At 43.9% G+C, this 14323-nt stretch overlaps 1 protein-coding gene across 1 annotated transcript in view; it reads right to left on the reverse strand.

Annotated features, from left to right (window-relative positions):
* Positions 1–1932: 1932 nt before the first annotated feature.
* Positions 1933–14323, reverse strand: part of VWC2 (von Willebrand factor C domain containing 2) — a 98683-nt gene continuing 86292 nt past the window's right edge. Inside the window, exon 4 of the mRNA XM_074986016.1 lies at positions 1933–2894. Within this exon, the coding sequence (XP_074842117.1) occupies positions 2743–2894 (152 nt within the window). The 3' untranslated portion in view covers positions 1933–2742. The remainder of the gene's footprint in view (positions 2895–14323) is intronic.

Raw genomic sequence — 14323 nt, forward strand, 5'->3', positions numbered from 1 at the left:
TGCTCTTGCTTGTTTACGCATTTGTCTCTTTACTAAGGTCATCAACAAGGATGCCAGTCAGAGCCACTTGAGAGTTTGTTGCATGTACATGGTTGACATCTGCACTAGTGTATTGCCTTTGTTCATCAGCTTAATTTTGCACAGGTCACTGAACAGCCCTCTGCTGGCAATAGCTATGATGGAGGAGGGCTGGGTTTTGTTCAGTGACCTAAATGTGAAAGGCTCTAGAGCCCATTGTGAATCTCTGTAGCCATCTTGTCATTCTCCCAATCCTGATTTTTAAAAAGCAGTCTCTACAACTCGAAAATATTAAAGAAATAACTTCAGTAAACCGGAGACCTGCGAGATCATGAGGAACCTACATAAATCAGACTGGAAATTCTGGCTGAAATTAGAAAAATAATAAAAAGTATTTGTTGATGTCAAGATTCAAAAATAGAAGTAGAAGATGCTCACTATTCAATCTGCCCAGACTTGGAATAGGGACTTGAACCTACCACTCCTACTTCTAGATGCATGCCTTAACCTCTGTCATAGTGGGTATACTGCATTAGATCTCTCGATCATTTCTGTCAAAAGTGGGGAGTGTCTGGGTTGAAAGAGCAAGAGGGCTTAGCTTGGGTTGCTCCGAAACCTCACTGGTTAGGTGTGGATTAATAGCCGGGCTTTGCATGTGCTGATAGGTGGAACTAGGCACTCGCAGGACTTGGCAATAGCTGAGTGGTGGTTTTGGGGATGCCTGGGGCACCGAAATGTTAGAATTGGGCACCTTTGTTGAATCTAGACTTTTGCAACCTGGGACCAAATCTGTTTTATTAATCTGAGTGACAATTATTTTTGTTAAGTGAATGGGATTTGATTCTGATTTAGGGCCACATTCTGCCATCTGTAGTTAAATTCAGTAGGACACTACTGAGCTAGTAATTTCTACTCACTTACTATTCTGTGCAGAGGTAGAAAGATCAAGCATTTCTCTCCCGAGTTGCATGGGTGATCAGCATATTGGGTTACAGACATGCGATGGAGCTCTTCACAAACTGTCCATTAGTGATTTCCATTCACTGCTGTTAGCGTCAAATATTTTTGTGCTAAGGGTGAAATGGGATACATTTTGCTGGATGTTTTTTTCTGCTGTTTACTGATACTAGCTTTTTAGTATAATGTTTAGGTGCACTTTATGTAAATGTACAACTGCATGAGGAAACTCATTTTCATCTTTGGTGGATTCAAAACACACTTGGAAAAAAAAAACAATACAGAAATCTCTCCTCTGCCATACAGTTGGATGGACTGATGTTATATGAAGTTGAAGTACATTTTCTTGTCAGATTAAATTTCTTCAGGTTTTTAATCCTTATAATTACTTAAGCTTGTTGTGTGTGTTATGTCTGTGTTTTCTTGTCCATGGTCTGGTGAGATCCTGGCTGCAGTGAGAGAGTTAAACAATGTAAGTTATACATCAGATACAATGTAGTTAACTACTAACAGGCCTGCCAGTGCTGGGGAAGGTGCAAAGAGTATAGTTGCCTTGGGGTATGGCCTTTCAAAGGGACCCAAGTCTCTGGCTACCACTACTGCTACTTCAGCAGCAGCAGCTGGAGTTCTGGGCCCCTTTGAAGTGCTGCGCCATGCCACACAGCTGGGTGGGAGGGCAGTGCTGCACTCTGTTGTTCTACACCCCACCCCTTCAGCTCTGCACCTTCTGGGGTATGGAGCTCAGCCCCCCTCTCACCTTACAGTAGGGTCTGTGGTGGCTGTCAAGCCCTGCTGAATTAGTGCAGTGGTTGTAGATTAGTAAAGGCTACGCTACAGTTAAGCCCATACTTTCTTTTTTGAATCTGTACCTCACTTGTGATTTAAATCTAGTGTAATTCATCAGAGTAGCAGAAAAACAAAGAGGACGTTTAAATAATATAGTGGAGACCTGCTTTATTTTACAGTTGTTTGTTGCACTCTCCGTCACCCTCTGTCATTTGTACTTGTCTTTCCACAACCATTAATTACAAAATCATTGCAAATTGTAGTGCTTTTCCAGTTACTCATTGTATCAAATATGGGATGCTTTGTCACAAAAGAATTCATCCAGCTGTGATGGGTGAAATTAATTCTTATTGAAATCACAATTTCATATTCTTCCCAATTATATCATGTAGGGTCACTTGAGAGGCAACAGACTCAAAAGAGGATTTGGCCTTTTTCACGTATAATAAACTTAGTAAATATTCTTTTAAAGCTTATACCGTATATTTTGAAAAGGTAGAACTTTAAAATACCTGAAATTTGTGATTTGCTGGCTATTTCCTGGCCATGTGTACTATTTTTGCCCACCAAAATTAAAAAAAAGTCATGATAAAACTAAAACAAATGTTTTAGGCATGGTGCATGTACGCAACAGGACAGGCGACCGTACCGTATTTGAATCTGTATCTATATAAAACATTTATTTTAACCTCTGTGATCAGATTATATAAATACATAGAATATTGGATAGAGTGTACTTAATGCACTCACCATGAAAATAAAGCCTGAAGAAATATATGTCCAAACGTTTTTAAATATATGCAGTTTTTTGTCTTGTGGTATTACATTACTATGAAAAACAAAATACCAGTATGATTATCTTTCTCCTCACTAAAAATATTCTTATTACAGTGAATAATCATTCCCAGGCTTATTTAGGGTTTTCACTGCAATGAAGTACTTTATAAAAATCATCATAGTGTTTTTTGATTTGTTGATTCCCTAGATTTGTTTGCATTCATGTCTAGTGCACATAGCTTGTCGTTCAATTCTCCAAGTGCCTTCTTCGTAAGTACAGTGACATATTGTGCATTCATCAGTCTTCACCTCACGGCCTGCTGGAATGACAGTAGTTTCTGCAAAGCAGTTTGGACCTGAAAAAATAATGAAGAAATTACGTATGTAAACAGATATATAAAAGCTGCTGTGCTAGATCATGTGTTTAGTTCTTGCTCCTTAACACTGGAGACCTACTATAAAATTAGTGACAAAAAGCATATTGTTGTTTATGTCAGAGTTGTGCTGTTTAAAATAGGACATTTAATTAGAAAAGAGAGATAACTATTTAGTGTTTATATGGAGGCTCTGTATGCACATTTCCCCTCTATCCTTGGAAGGGTATAAGTGTACTAGTTACAGATTACTTCGTAGTAAGATTATACACAGCCATGACAGATATTTGGGGATAGTTTATTCCTGTAGATAAATACAGATTTTAGATATGAGAAGCACTTCTTATTGATCATAAAAAGTAGAATACTATAGCATCTTTACAGGTAATCAAGCATTTTACCAGAGATTTTATTGATTCTTCCACTGGAAACATATTTAGAATATATGGTAATAATTGTAAAGTATCCAAGCTTTATTTTGTGTTAGCCAAGAAAATGTCCTTTCTCCACTGTAACAGTGATATAAGTCTATACTGCTGCCTGAACACTTTATATATTGATACATTAGCCAGTAATAAGGAACACACTTTTTGTGGAGTTTACAGAAACATGTTTCTTACAAGGCATTTGGAAGAAACTAACTATAGTCTCTCCAGGTTGATGTGGTTTTTAATTTTCCTGGCAAACAAAAAGTAGAAAACCTATTTGTTAGAAGACAAATCGAATGATTCATAACACAGTCTTTTGTAGTAAAGGAGTATTATTTTATTTAGAGTCTGTGTACCAGATACACCACACCTAGGGGGCAGAGCCACTCTCCAATGAAATCAGTGAGTTCCAATGGGTTCTGGATTAGGCCCTCAGACCACTGAAAAACTTCCCTTGTAGAAGATAATCTAATTCATTTTTGTGTATTTGACTGACCATTTTAGATAACTTAAGCAGCATTTTTGAATTCTTGCTCAAAATTTTGTACATAATAGAATTGCCATTGCTTACCAAGTTAAAATCAGGACACTGGATTTAAAGTACCTAATGTTATGGTGATACCAACTTGTTCTTTGACCCTTTCAGTTTTCAGAAGTAATACATCACTGGGCTGGATCAATACTTTAATGGGAGACTTAAGCTACTGCAGGAAGTGCATAGTCTCCTTGCTAAATCACAATTGAACTAATGCTCTAAACATGGTCCTGGAGAAGGTAGGCCATCTACTAAAAATGACTTGTGGGTTTTAAAAAAAAAAATTGATTTTTCCAACCAATATAGCTGTTAATGCTGGTATCCTGGTGGTATTACAAGTAATCACACTTCCTGATTGTCTAAACTTTCAGTTATTAGCAGTGAATATTTCACCTACACTCCTGGGGTAGAACATGGCAGTTTTTTCTCTGAGGTGGGAGATAAAGATGCTTGTGTATCAACCTATAGAGCGCTTCACTGTAAAAATATGTGACAAATGTTAACTTATTAAGGGGGAAGAGCACTGCAGTACAGGGAATATGCACAAGATCTATATTCTACTTAAAATCCACTTGAGCACTGAGAATGTGTTAATGGGACATAAATATTGCTGAAATTACAGGCCTGAATTTTTTTGTGGGAGAGTAAATGTTACACCTGGTTGTGAAGAGCAACAAGAAATGAAATAAAATAGCCAAATTAATTTAATTCACTAAGAGTCAAATTCTAATACTCTTACATTGAAACGTATCTTATGCCATGAGCAGTGCCATTGAAATCAGTACAGTATTTAACATATGGTATCACAAATTGTAACTACTTCAGTTTGTAGAGGTTGCTTATATGGGTAAGTCTAGTCTGTTACCTGCTTGAGAAGGATTAGCCTATCACAAAATAATGGAGAGAGAGCAAGGTAATAGTAAGGAAGATGTTTTCTTAATTTTCATGTGGCTCTTGCAAATGATTAAGTATAAGAGAAATTATCCATTTTAGGGTTTTGTAGTTTCTTCCATCAACACTTTAGAACCTTCTGTGTTATTTAGATTGATATAGCAAAGTTCCTGGTTCAGTTAAACTGGTCTTCAGATGTTCTCCTACTCTGTTACAGAAAGCTTTGCTCAGGTAGGTTTCCAAAACATCAACCACCCTGCTAAAAGTGTAAATGAAACTCGGTTTGGTTATGATGTACATGTGAATCGAAGTGGCTAAATTAACCAAAACACTGGGAAGTTGTGTGCACATGTATGTTTTCCTGAAACAGAGAGATTCTACAATTCTCTGTAAGTTCTTCATCTTCTACGACTTTTGATATGAAAACATAACGTAACTTTGGTCAGGTGAACTGTATCCGACTCTTCTGGTTAGAGTAAGTGGGGGGAAGAACCATAAATTCCATGCATTCTACTCCTGGTTATGCTACCAACTTGTTTTGTGACCTTTGTCTCAATATCTCCCTCCTGTAGAATGGGGATAACACCTCATAAAATTATTGGCAGTATAAAAACATTTGAATACCACTTCGAAGGTATCAGAGAGGTAGCTGTGGGTGGGTGGGGGGTTCAGGTTGCTGAAGGTTGGGTGTGTGGTCTGGTGATGGGGAGGCAAGGTCAGGCTGCCGTGGGGCCAGTCTGCTGGGGAGTGGGGGGAGGTTAAGACTTCCATGGGTTAGTAGGATGATCCTTCAGAAAACCCTACTTTTTCCTGTGCATCATCTTGGGCCATTTGCAAAGAGAAAATGGGGATTTTTCTGATGAAACTTAAGGTGCACATTTAATGTTTGTTCTGGCAGAGGCCAGAGACCCCTTAGAGAAAGGAATTCAAGCTTTATGTTTTATGCTGCACTAGACACTTGTCACTTGACAGGAAATACTTATGTTTTTAGTAGGAATATTGAAAAATCTCTTAAAAATATTAAAAAACCTAGTATGATTTCAACCATCTAACTGCACATGTTCTCTTCTATATGCCTGCAATGAAAGGGAAACGCTTGATTAAAATATAATGGATAATTAGTGAGTAAATAACAAGATTGGTTTGCTATTAATTTCAAATGCTTTTCCTAATGTCTTTCCTGAGCAGCAGGAAAATGGAAGGAAATTAAAGGTGTTTTAAGTAAAACTTTGATGTTTGCAAATTTTTTGAATTTTTAATATGTTTTTCAAGAAGACAGATGTTCTGGCATATCTGGGCACTTGGAGACAAACAAACGAAGGTTTAAAAAATGGTTACTGATGTATCAAGCAAAGCATTTGAATTAGAATAACTGTAAGAGGGTAGAACAGCAACTATTCTGCAACCTACGTTATCCAAATATTTGCTGATTCCAGATCACCATAAAATTGTAATATTGTCCCTTTTGCTTTACAATAGCATAATGGAAATTGAATCTCTCTTCTTGTTGGCCAATAAAGCATGACATAAATTGAAAAAAAAAAACAACTATTCAGTTACAACAGTGGTTCTCAAACTTTTGTACTGGTGACCTTTTTCATACACTGTCTATAAATGCACCCTTCCCTCCCCTTATAAATTAATGTTTTGTGAGATCCATTTGTCCAAAATCTTAAGTTGCCAGATTGGAAGGAAATGGGCCAGCAGGACACCAAAAGTACTGGGGAGACTAGCTCTATATTAACTGGCTAACTTCACTTGTGTGCATCAAAATCTCTTCTTGGAAGGTTGAGTGGGGAGTTGACAGCTGGTATGTCTGCTGCACTGCACTCCCTTTGTGAGGTTTCTTCTCCAGTGACTTGTAAGCTCTTTAATGATAGAATGGCTGAAGGTTGGCTGGCAGTGGTGGCTGAGATTATTTTACTGTCAAGTGCTACATTCCCAAGTATCAATGGACTGGTACAAGAGTCCTGGAGGAAGTGAAGTTAAATTTTTCTTGCTGGATAGGTTGTTACCCTCAAAGGGGAGATCTTCAGCTATTGACTGGAATTCCTTGGGGAACCCAGATAGCTGCACCCAAGAAATCGACTTTATAACTACCAATTTTCCCATGCAGCAAGCAGCTGTGACTGCTTCAGGTGACACTGGAGGGGACTTTCTGTATGGTAGCTTCCCTCCCTCTAGAATAGTAACCAAGGCCTACATTCATGAAGTTGATTAATTACAAGTTGTCAGAGTTCATCAGCAGACATTTTGAAATGAATGCCTAGTAATTTGCAATAGGCAATAGTAGGTTGGTAAATGAAAAAGTTCTTTCTGCTGAACATAGTTACCTGGCATCCTTGCCTCAAGGAAGGGATCTGGGCACGATATCCTTTTCATCTCCATGATTACGTGGACAAAGTTATGATTAGGGTCAGAAAACATTCAGCTCCCATGGAGGGAACAAAATAAGTCTCATCAGCCCTCTTCAAGATGAAAGCAGAGGTGGCGGGTATGTGTTAAATGTCCTTAATAGGGATAGTCACCTTAGAAGAAGCCATAAACCTTTGGACATTCAGAAGTCTATGTTTAGGCTCCCCAATCCATTTCCAGTGGATTCTAGAGGGTTTCTTCAATCCTCCTAAGAAGTTCCTAGTGTTGCTAGAGAGACTGGCGCCTCATCCAACATAAAAGATGCTGTCAACAGATCCAAAAGTACTGGCTGGAACGAGAGAGGAGAGGCTGGGGCTTCTCTCTTGGAGGCATCTCTTCCAAAAGAGATGCACTGGGCACCATGGTATGGAACCCAAGAGCTCCGGCAATGGCCAGTGGATTCGTGTAATAGAGATACGGAGATGGGCCCTTCGATAATATGGGTCAACTGGATGTACGGTCCTCTGGAATCCCTCTGTGGGCTGATGTCTATTTCCAAACCAGTAGGGAAACCAGCAGTACTGTTTTTTGTTCACCCATGGAATAAGAATCAGCCCAGTATGTCAGCATGGTCAAACCAATACTCCCATGACTAGCATCCCAGCTTGCTGGAGTATCCACAGCCTGGCTAGCACTAAGAACTGGTAAATGGCATGCAGAGGAGGTAGCAGAACTGGATCTGACAGGATCAATAACTCAGGAGTGTGTAAATCATGAGTTTTTGACAAGGCTGTAACAAAGTCTGGCGGTAGGAGAATTAGCTTCAGCTGGGTGGGCTTGCGTATAGTGATCTTGATGCAGCATAGTGGTACCAATGTGTAGTGTAAATACTCTTTTTCTATTCTTATATGACCTTGTGGGTGATTTCTGAGTGTTGGAAGCAGCCATGACTGTCTTTTTTAGTCTATGTACTGTTAGTTTTGGATGCAACCACACCAGGTACTGAAGTCTCATGGAGTACTAAAGGAAGGGGAAATGCAATTCTTTTCTTACAAGATGAAGGGTGGGTCACATGTATCTCTTTTTTTAATGACTAGTTCTCCTTACTTTTTTCATGGCATCCTTGGACCTACTGGAGGATTCTGAACTGGAAAATGCCCGTGCTGGGAGAGTGAAGCCTGGAGTCACTCTTTGACAAGGACAGTAGGAGGGTACCAGATTAGATAGCAGCCTCATCGAGAACTCCAGATACCTACAATGTGAACTGAAGAGTGTAAGGTGGAAAAGAGCAGCACGTTTTGCACTCTGATGCAATGCATGACTCCCTGAGGCACTAGAGGCAGCTGTCCTCAGCATGAAAACCCACGGGCAGGCCATGACGAGGTTGAAACTGCAGACTCTGGGCCCACTATGGGATGGGCCCCAAACAGTGAGGAGGTGATGGGGGGTGGGGGGCAACAGGGAGGATGACCCTCCCCCAGCCGTCTACACCTTAATTACTGTTCAGTACAAAAGACTAACAGGTTGAAGTTCAAAGGAAAAAGCCAGAAATCTGCAGACACAGAAGGGTGTCTCAATTGCAGAAGTCCTCTGACTGAGCTGTAGAAAGTAATGGGAGAGGCATTTTCAAGTGTTTGTTTGCACTGATGGAAGAGTGTCTACACAAAGAGTTTGCAAGCCTAATTATAAAGGCTTAAATTTGCACTTCAACTTACACAACTGCCTGCCTCTGTAAATGAGCCCTAAGAAATATTAAGGCTAAACGATTAACAGAAATCTGATCTGTTGCGCAACAGAAGTGAAAAGTAGCATGCAGTGTCATACCTGGTGCTTTGGGTTTTCATAGCAGCTACTTTTTCCCCCCCATATCACCATACCAGAGAGAGGTGCTTTTTTGCCATTAAGATGTTTGTTGGGTTACTTGATGGAACGTGAGTGCAGCAATCCAGCTAATATTCTTTACACAGAATGGGCCAGATACAGCCATCCTTATAGGGGTTAGTGTTTTACCCAAGTGGATTTATTCAAGTCAATGAAAATAATTAACTGGATTAGTGGTTTCACTGTCAGGCCATTCAAAAATGACACAAATTGCCACTGTACAGGCTGGGCAGCTTTCATAATTCTATTTAGTTGTCTTATCTTTGTTTAATTTCAAATGGTACTGGTTTCCAGCTTTGTTCAATAGTCCAGTTACTCTTAGATATCTATACATGCTTCAGACAAGCATATCCACCATATCTTGCCCATTAAATATTTCGCTACTGATTTTTTTTTCCCCAAACATTGATCATTCTGTTCTCCCTGCTTTCTGGAGACATGAACTATAACTTCAATGCTAAAGCTACATAATTACCCATCTGGTGTAGATGGCAGTGACTGAGGTTAAGCACAGCAAGCTGAGGCTGGAAGTGTATTCTAGAAGTTAACAAGCTGGCTGGGTCTTAATTTAAAATTAACACTTGTACTGCGGCAAAAAAATTGCCTGAGCATGGCTGTGGATTTGTTAATAAGAAAAATTAAGTACACCATTAAAAATCCAAGAATAATTAACTTCTTTATGGCTGAACACTGTCTGCTTTTTAAAACTAAATTCCCTTTACTTTCCATTTGTTTAAGTGCCATTTTCCCCCCACAAAAATAGCATCTGTTCAGAGCGCTAACTGAACATCATAATTGGAGAACATTACTGACATCACTTTTCAATAACCAACTTTAACTGTGTTCTTTGGAGTGTATTTTCAGCCAAGAACCTCTCATGTAAACAGGTTGTCTCTCTATTGGTGTGACAAGTTAACACTGGTCAGGAAATTTTTGACTAAGTGTTTTATAATTGGAAAATGGCCATCCAAAACTTCATGGAAACAATCTTATTTTGATGGAAATTTATATGGGGTGGTTCTTGGGTCTAAGGTGGAATTTCTCATCAAAAACCAAACAGAGTACTTGTAAGAGAGAGAGGTCAGAGCCGCCAGCAGTCTGGTGGCTTGGGCAGTTACCTGGGGCATGGAAAACCCAGATTCAAGTGCCTAAGCAAAGCTAGGTAAAATTTAAAGATTTGACCTGCAAAGACTTGTGTGTAATTAACTTTACACACTGAATACACTTCAGAGACATATTCTGCCATAACATTTTTAGTTTTTAAATCATAAATGTAAGAAATGAAAACATGCATTGCATATGTCTTGTCTCTTTGCAAGCCTGCTCCTAATGACACGTGGAGCTGTTACCATCGCTAAGGTTATGTCTAAGTGCAAGCTAGAAGTGTACATATATACACACACACAGAGCTTTCATTTTGCTAGCTGGAGTATAAGAATCAGCACATCTGAAGTAGCATAGGTACATACCCACAGTTTTCAGGCAGGTATATACTCAGCATGGTCCAACCATGCTTCCACTGCCACTCTAGGATGCTTGACCAACTTGTATAGTGGAGGTGCTCAGAGCCACTGAATGAAACATTAAATCCTGTACCTGACAAACCACTGCTACTACATGTGCAACTGTGGCTACACTGCTATTTATACTGGTGTTAGCTTGATGAGAGCTGGGTCAGGTAGACACAAGCAGGAGATTTGTATTCCAAGCTTGCGGTGTATCTACAGTAATAACTGTACATAGGCGGTTTTGTCTGTGTTACAGATACCAACACAAGAAGTGAGTTGTCCTAATCTGGACAGTCAGGGAAAGAGTCACTGGTTTACACCAGATGGATTGATTTCTCTCTTCAGCAGCAGGCTTAATGAAGTAAAGCTAATGTTGTATGAGTTGTAGTTTTACTGCTCTGCTACATCTAATGATCCCGAACAGCTATTTATAACCTCTATCAGTAAGTGCCATACATAAAGAGAAATTTCAAAAATGATAGAAGTCTAACTCATTTTTGTCTCCCCAGACCCAGAAAGTTCAGAAACAAAGGAAAGAAATCAGCAGTTGGAGAGAGTAGATATTTGGGGGCAGAATATGGAGCTAGAGGATGGAAGAATGATTTGAGGCAAAGAAATAATAGTTTGAGGGTGGAGGTTACAAAAAGAGTGAGAAAAGTGAGAGTGCACAAGTAGTGGAGGAAGGTAAACAGGGCTATGGACAAAATAGCTCTTGTGTATTAGCTAGAAGCTCCAAGGGAGGATGAACCATTGGACTGTTTTTTTTTTTAGTAGAAAGAAGCGTGCTGGCTGATTGATGACTATATATATTGACAGAAGGTCAGGCTGCTCTGTGGTGAGGAAGACTCAGTCTGCCTTTATAAAACTCAAAAGCTGTGGCCACACTAGGGAGTGACATCAAAATGGCTTATCCCTATCCATTATTTTGAAATAGCTATGTTGAACTAAGTGGCATGGAAGCAACTACATGCGAAATGCGGCTCGATGTTGTGATCCCCAACCTTGAAAAGATGCCCAGTCATTTCAAAATGGAGCAGCTACACAGCCACAGCTTCATTTTGAAATAACGCGGCAGGAAATGGTGAGGGCAGAGTCGAATGGCCGACAAGCCTTTCTGGAGCACGGGTGAGCCAACCCCTTAAAGGGCCCCTCCTAAAAACACCCTCTGTGCACATGCTGAGGACCCTGGCTGCTTGCAGCACGCAACCTCCAGCAGAGCACTCGGCAGATCCTCGGTTAGCCACCACACCACTGCCTGCCATGGACCCGCAGCACTTCACTGACGGGGACACCTTGGACATAATGGCCAGCCTGATGGCCGTCCTGACAGCCTGCCAAATGAAACTACGTGCTGCCCAACACGTGGCCAACCTCCTGCAGGCTCCCTCCATGGTGCATCTGGAGCACCCCCTGTTCCAGCCCCCCCGTCGCCTCTGGCAGTACCCCACCACAGCGGGGAATGATGGGACGACATTGTCCTCGGAGAGTAGGATGACGACCAGTGGCTCTGCAACTTCAGGATGATTCGAGGCATTTTCATGGAGCTGTGCCATTGGCTGGCACCAGCACTTCACCACCAGGACACCCGCATGTGGCCCACGCTCCCCCTGGAGAAACTATTAGTCATAGCCCTGTGGAAGCTGGTCACCCCGGACAGCAACTGCTCAGTCGGCCACTAATTCAGGGTGGGGAAGGCCACCATCGGGGTCGTCCTCCTTCAGGTAAGGCACCGAGGGCCACACACCCACAACGGGGTCCTGGGGAGGGGGTCCCCTATATGCTACCACACACTTAAGGGCGCCTGTGCTCTCTATCCCCTACAGGTTGTCGCTGCCATCAACATGATCCTCCTGTGCCGCCTGATCCACCTTGAAGACGTGGACGCTGCCATGGCTGGCTTCCAACAGTTGGGATTCGCAAACTGCATCAGAGCATTGGACAACACCCACATCACGATCTGGGCCCCACCACACAGCCGGGGATGGAACATCAACTGAAAGGGCTACCATTCCATCATCCTGTAGGCCCTCGTGGATGCCCGACGACATTTCACGGACATCTGTGTGGGATGACTGGGCAGGGTCCACTATGCCCGCATCCTGCAGAACTTGTGGCTTGGCCACAGGCTGGCAGAGGGCACCTACATCCCCTCCACAGAAGCTGCTGGTGGGGGACTTGACCATGCCCCCATGCATCGTGGCCGATGCTGCCTACCCACTTCAAGCCTGGCTAATGTGTCCCTACACAGGACACACCAATGAGAGCCAGAACCTCTTCAATGCCCACCTCAGCCAGGCCAGGTACAGTGTGAAGTGGGCATTCGGCTGTCTGAAGGCGCATTTAAGGTGCCTCCTGATGTGCCTGGAGGTAGGCTTGCCCAGCGTGCCCGCAGTTGTGGGGGCACAACCTCGTGGAGAGCAAGCAGGAGCTCTTTGTGGCACACTGGGCAGCCAAGGCTGTGCCACACTATGAGTCGCCAAGTGCACTGGGATAGGGTGTGCGTACGGGAGGCCCTCCGGGAGACCTTTGCCTGGGGGCTCCCATTACCTTGCCCAGGTCACTCCACGCAACCACCCCTGCCCCACCAGCACCCCCCTTGCCATCCCCACCCGAGGCAGGACACATACCACAGTTAAATAAATTCAACTGCTATTTTTGGAACAGAAAGAACGTGTGACTATTTACGGGGGGGAGGCAGGGGTGAACTATATACATGGGGAGGTGGGGGGTCCTCAAACCTCCCTCAGAGTGGCTGGTTGGGAGCTGCAACAGCCCCTGGAGCTGCGATGGGTCTGGGGACCATGGGGAGGCCAGGATGGGGCAGGTGGAACGGGGAGGTAGGGCTGGACCTGGGTATCTGGGGGCTCGGACTCGCGGGGGGGGGGGGGGGGGGAGGGGAGTCACGGGTGTGCAGGGCTTGCCTGGCCACAGCCAGGGTGCCAGCTCCCGTCATTCGTCTGGGGTTCACATCACCTGGGAGCAGAGCTGCGGGGAGGGGGGGGGTGCGGAGGGGGCACCGGGGGAGCTGGGGAAGAGAGGGGTGGCAGGGAAGAGGAGAAGGCAGGGAAGGGGGTGCCGGGGAAGAAGAGGGGACTGGGGAGGAAGGGGGGGGCTGGGGCAGAGGGGGGTGCTGCAGGAAGGGCCATCAATGGGGTAGGCGGCTGGGCTAGGTGGTTGGTGACGGCCTGGGTCAGGGTGTTGAAATACCCGGCCACCTGCTCCCAGGCCACCTGCTCCATGGAGAGCCATTTCCGCAGCAAGCGGTTCTGCTTCCACTATGCAGCCATGTGGGCTGCTGCCAGATCATCTGCCCAGCTGCAGCAGCAGCTCCTCCCACCATGGCCCCTGGTCTCCTCTGCCGCTGCGTGGCTCCTGGGCACGTCCAGGGAGCTGGGGTGGCTGGCAGATGCTGAGGCTGTGAAGACATAAGGCAAGAGAGTGGTGCCCCATCAGTCATGAGCCCAGGTATGGTGGGCCTGCGGCCTTGTCCCCACCACCATCCTACCCTGCTTGTGATGAGGGGCTCTGGAGTGGCCTGTCTTCTGTGGGGTCTGTCAACATGGGGCCGTTAGAGTGGTTGCCCCAGCCCTCCCAGGCTTCTGACCCTCGTGGCAGGCCCCACCCAGCAGCAATGATGGCCATCCCCGGGTCCCTGGCCTGTGGCTGTGTGCCCAGGCCCATACCGGCTGCATCGGGGACTGCCCCCTCCCCCGCATGACCAGTGCACCCCATGCCCAGTCCTACCTGAGGGTTCCTCGGGTGGTTCAGGGGAGGCCTGGGTGTAGGTAGCCCAGCTAGGGCCCTCGGAGGGCT

This window comes from Carettochelys insculpta, chromosome 2 (assembly GCF_033958435.1).
Source record: "Carettochelys insculpta isolate YL-2023 chromosome 2, ASM3395843v1, whole genome shotgun sequence".
Taxonomy (NCBI): Eukaryota; Metazoa; Chordata; order Testudines; family Carettochelyidae; genus Carettochelys; species Carettochelys insculpta.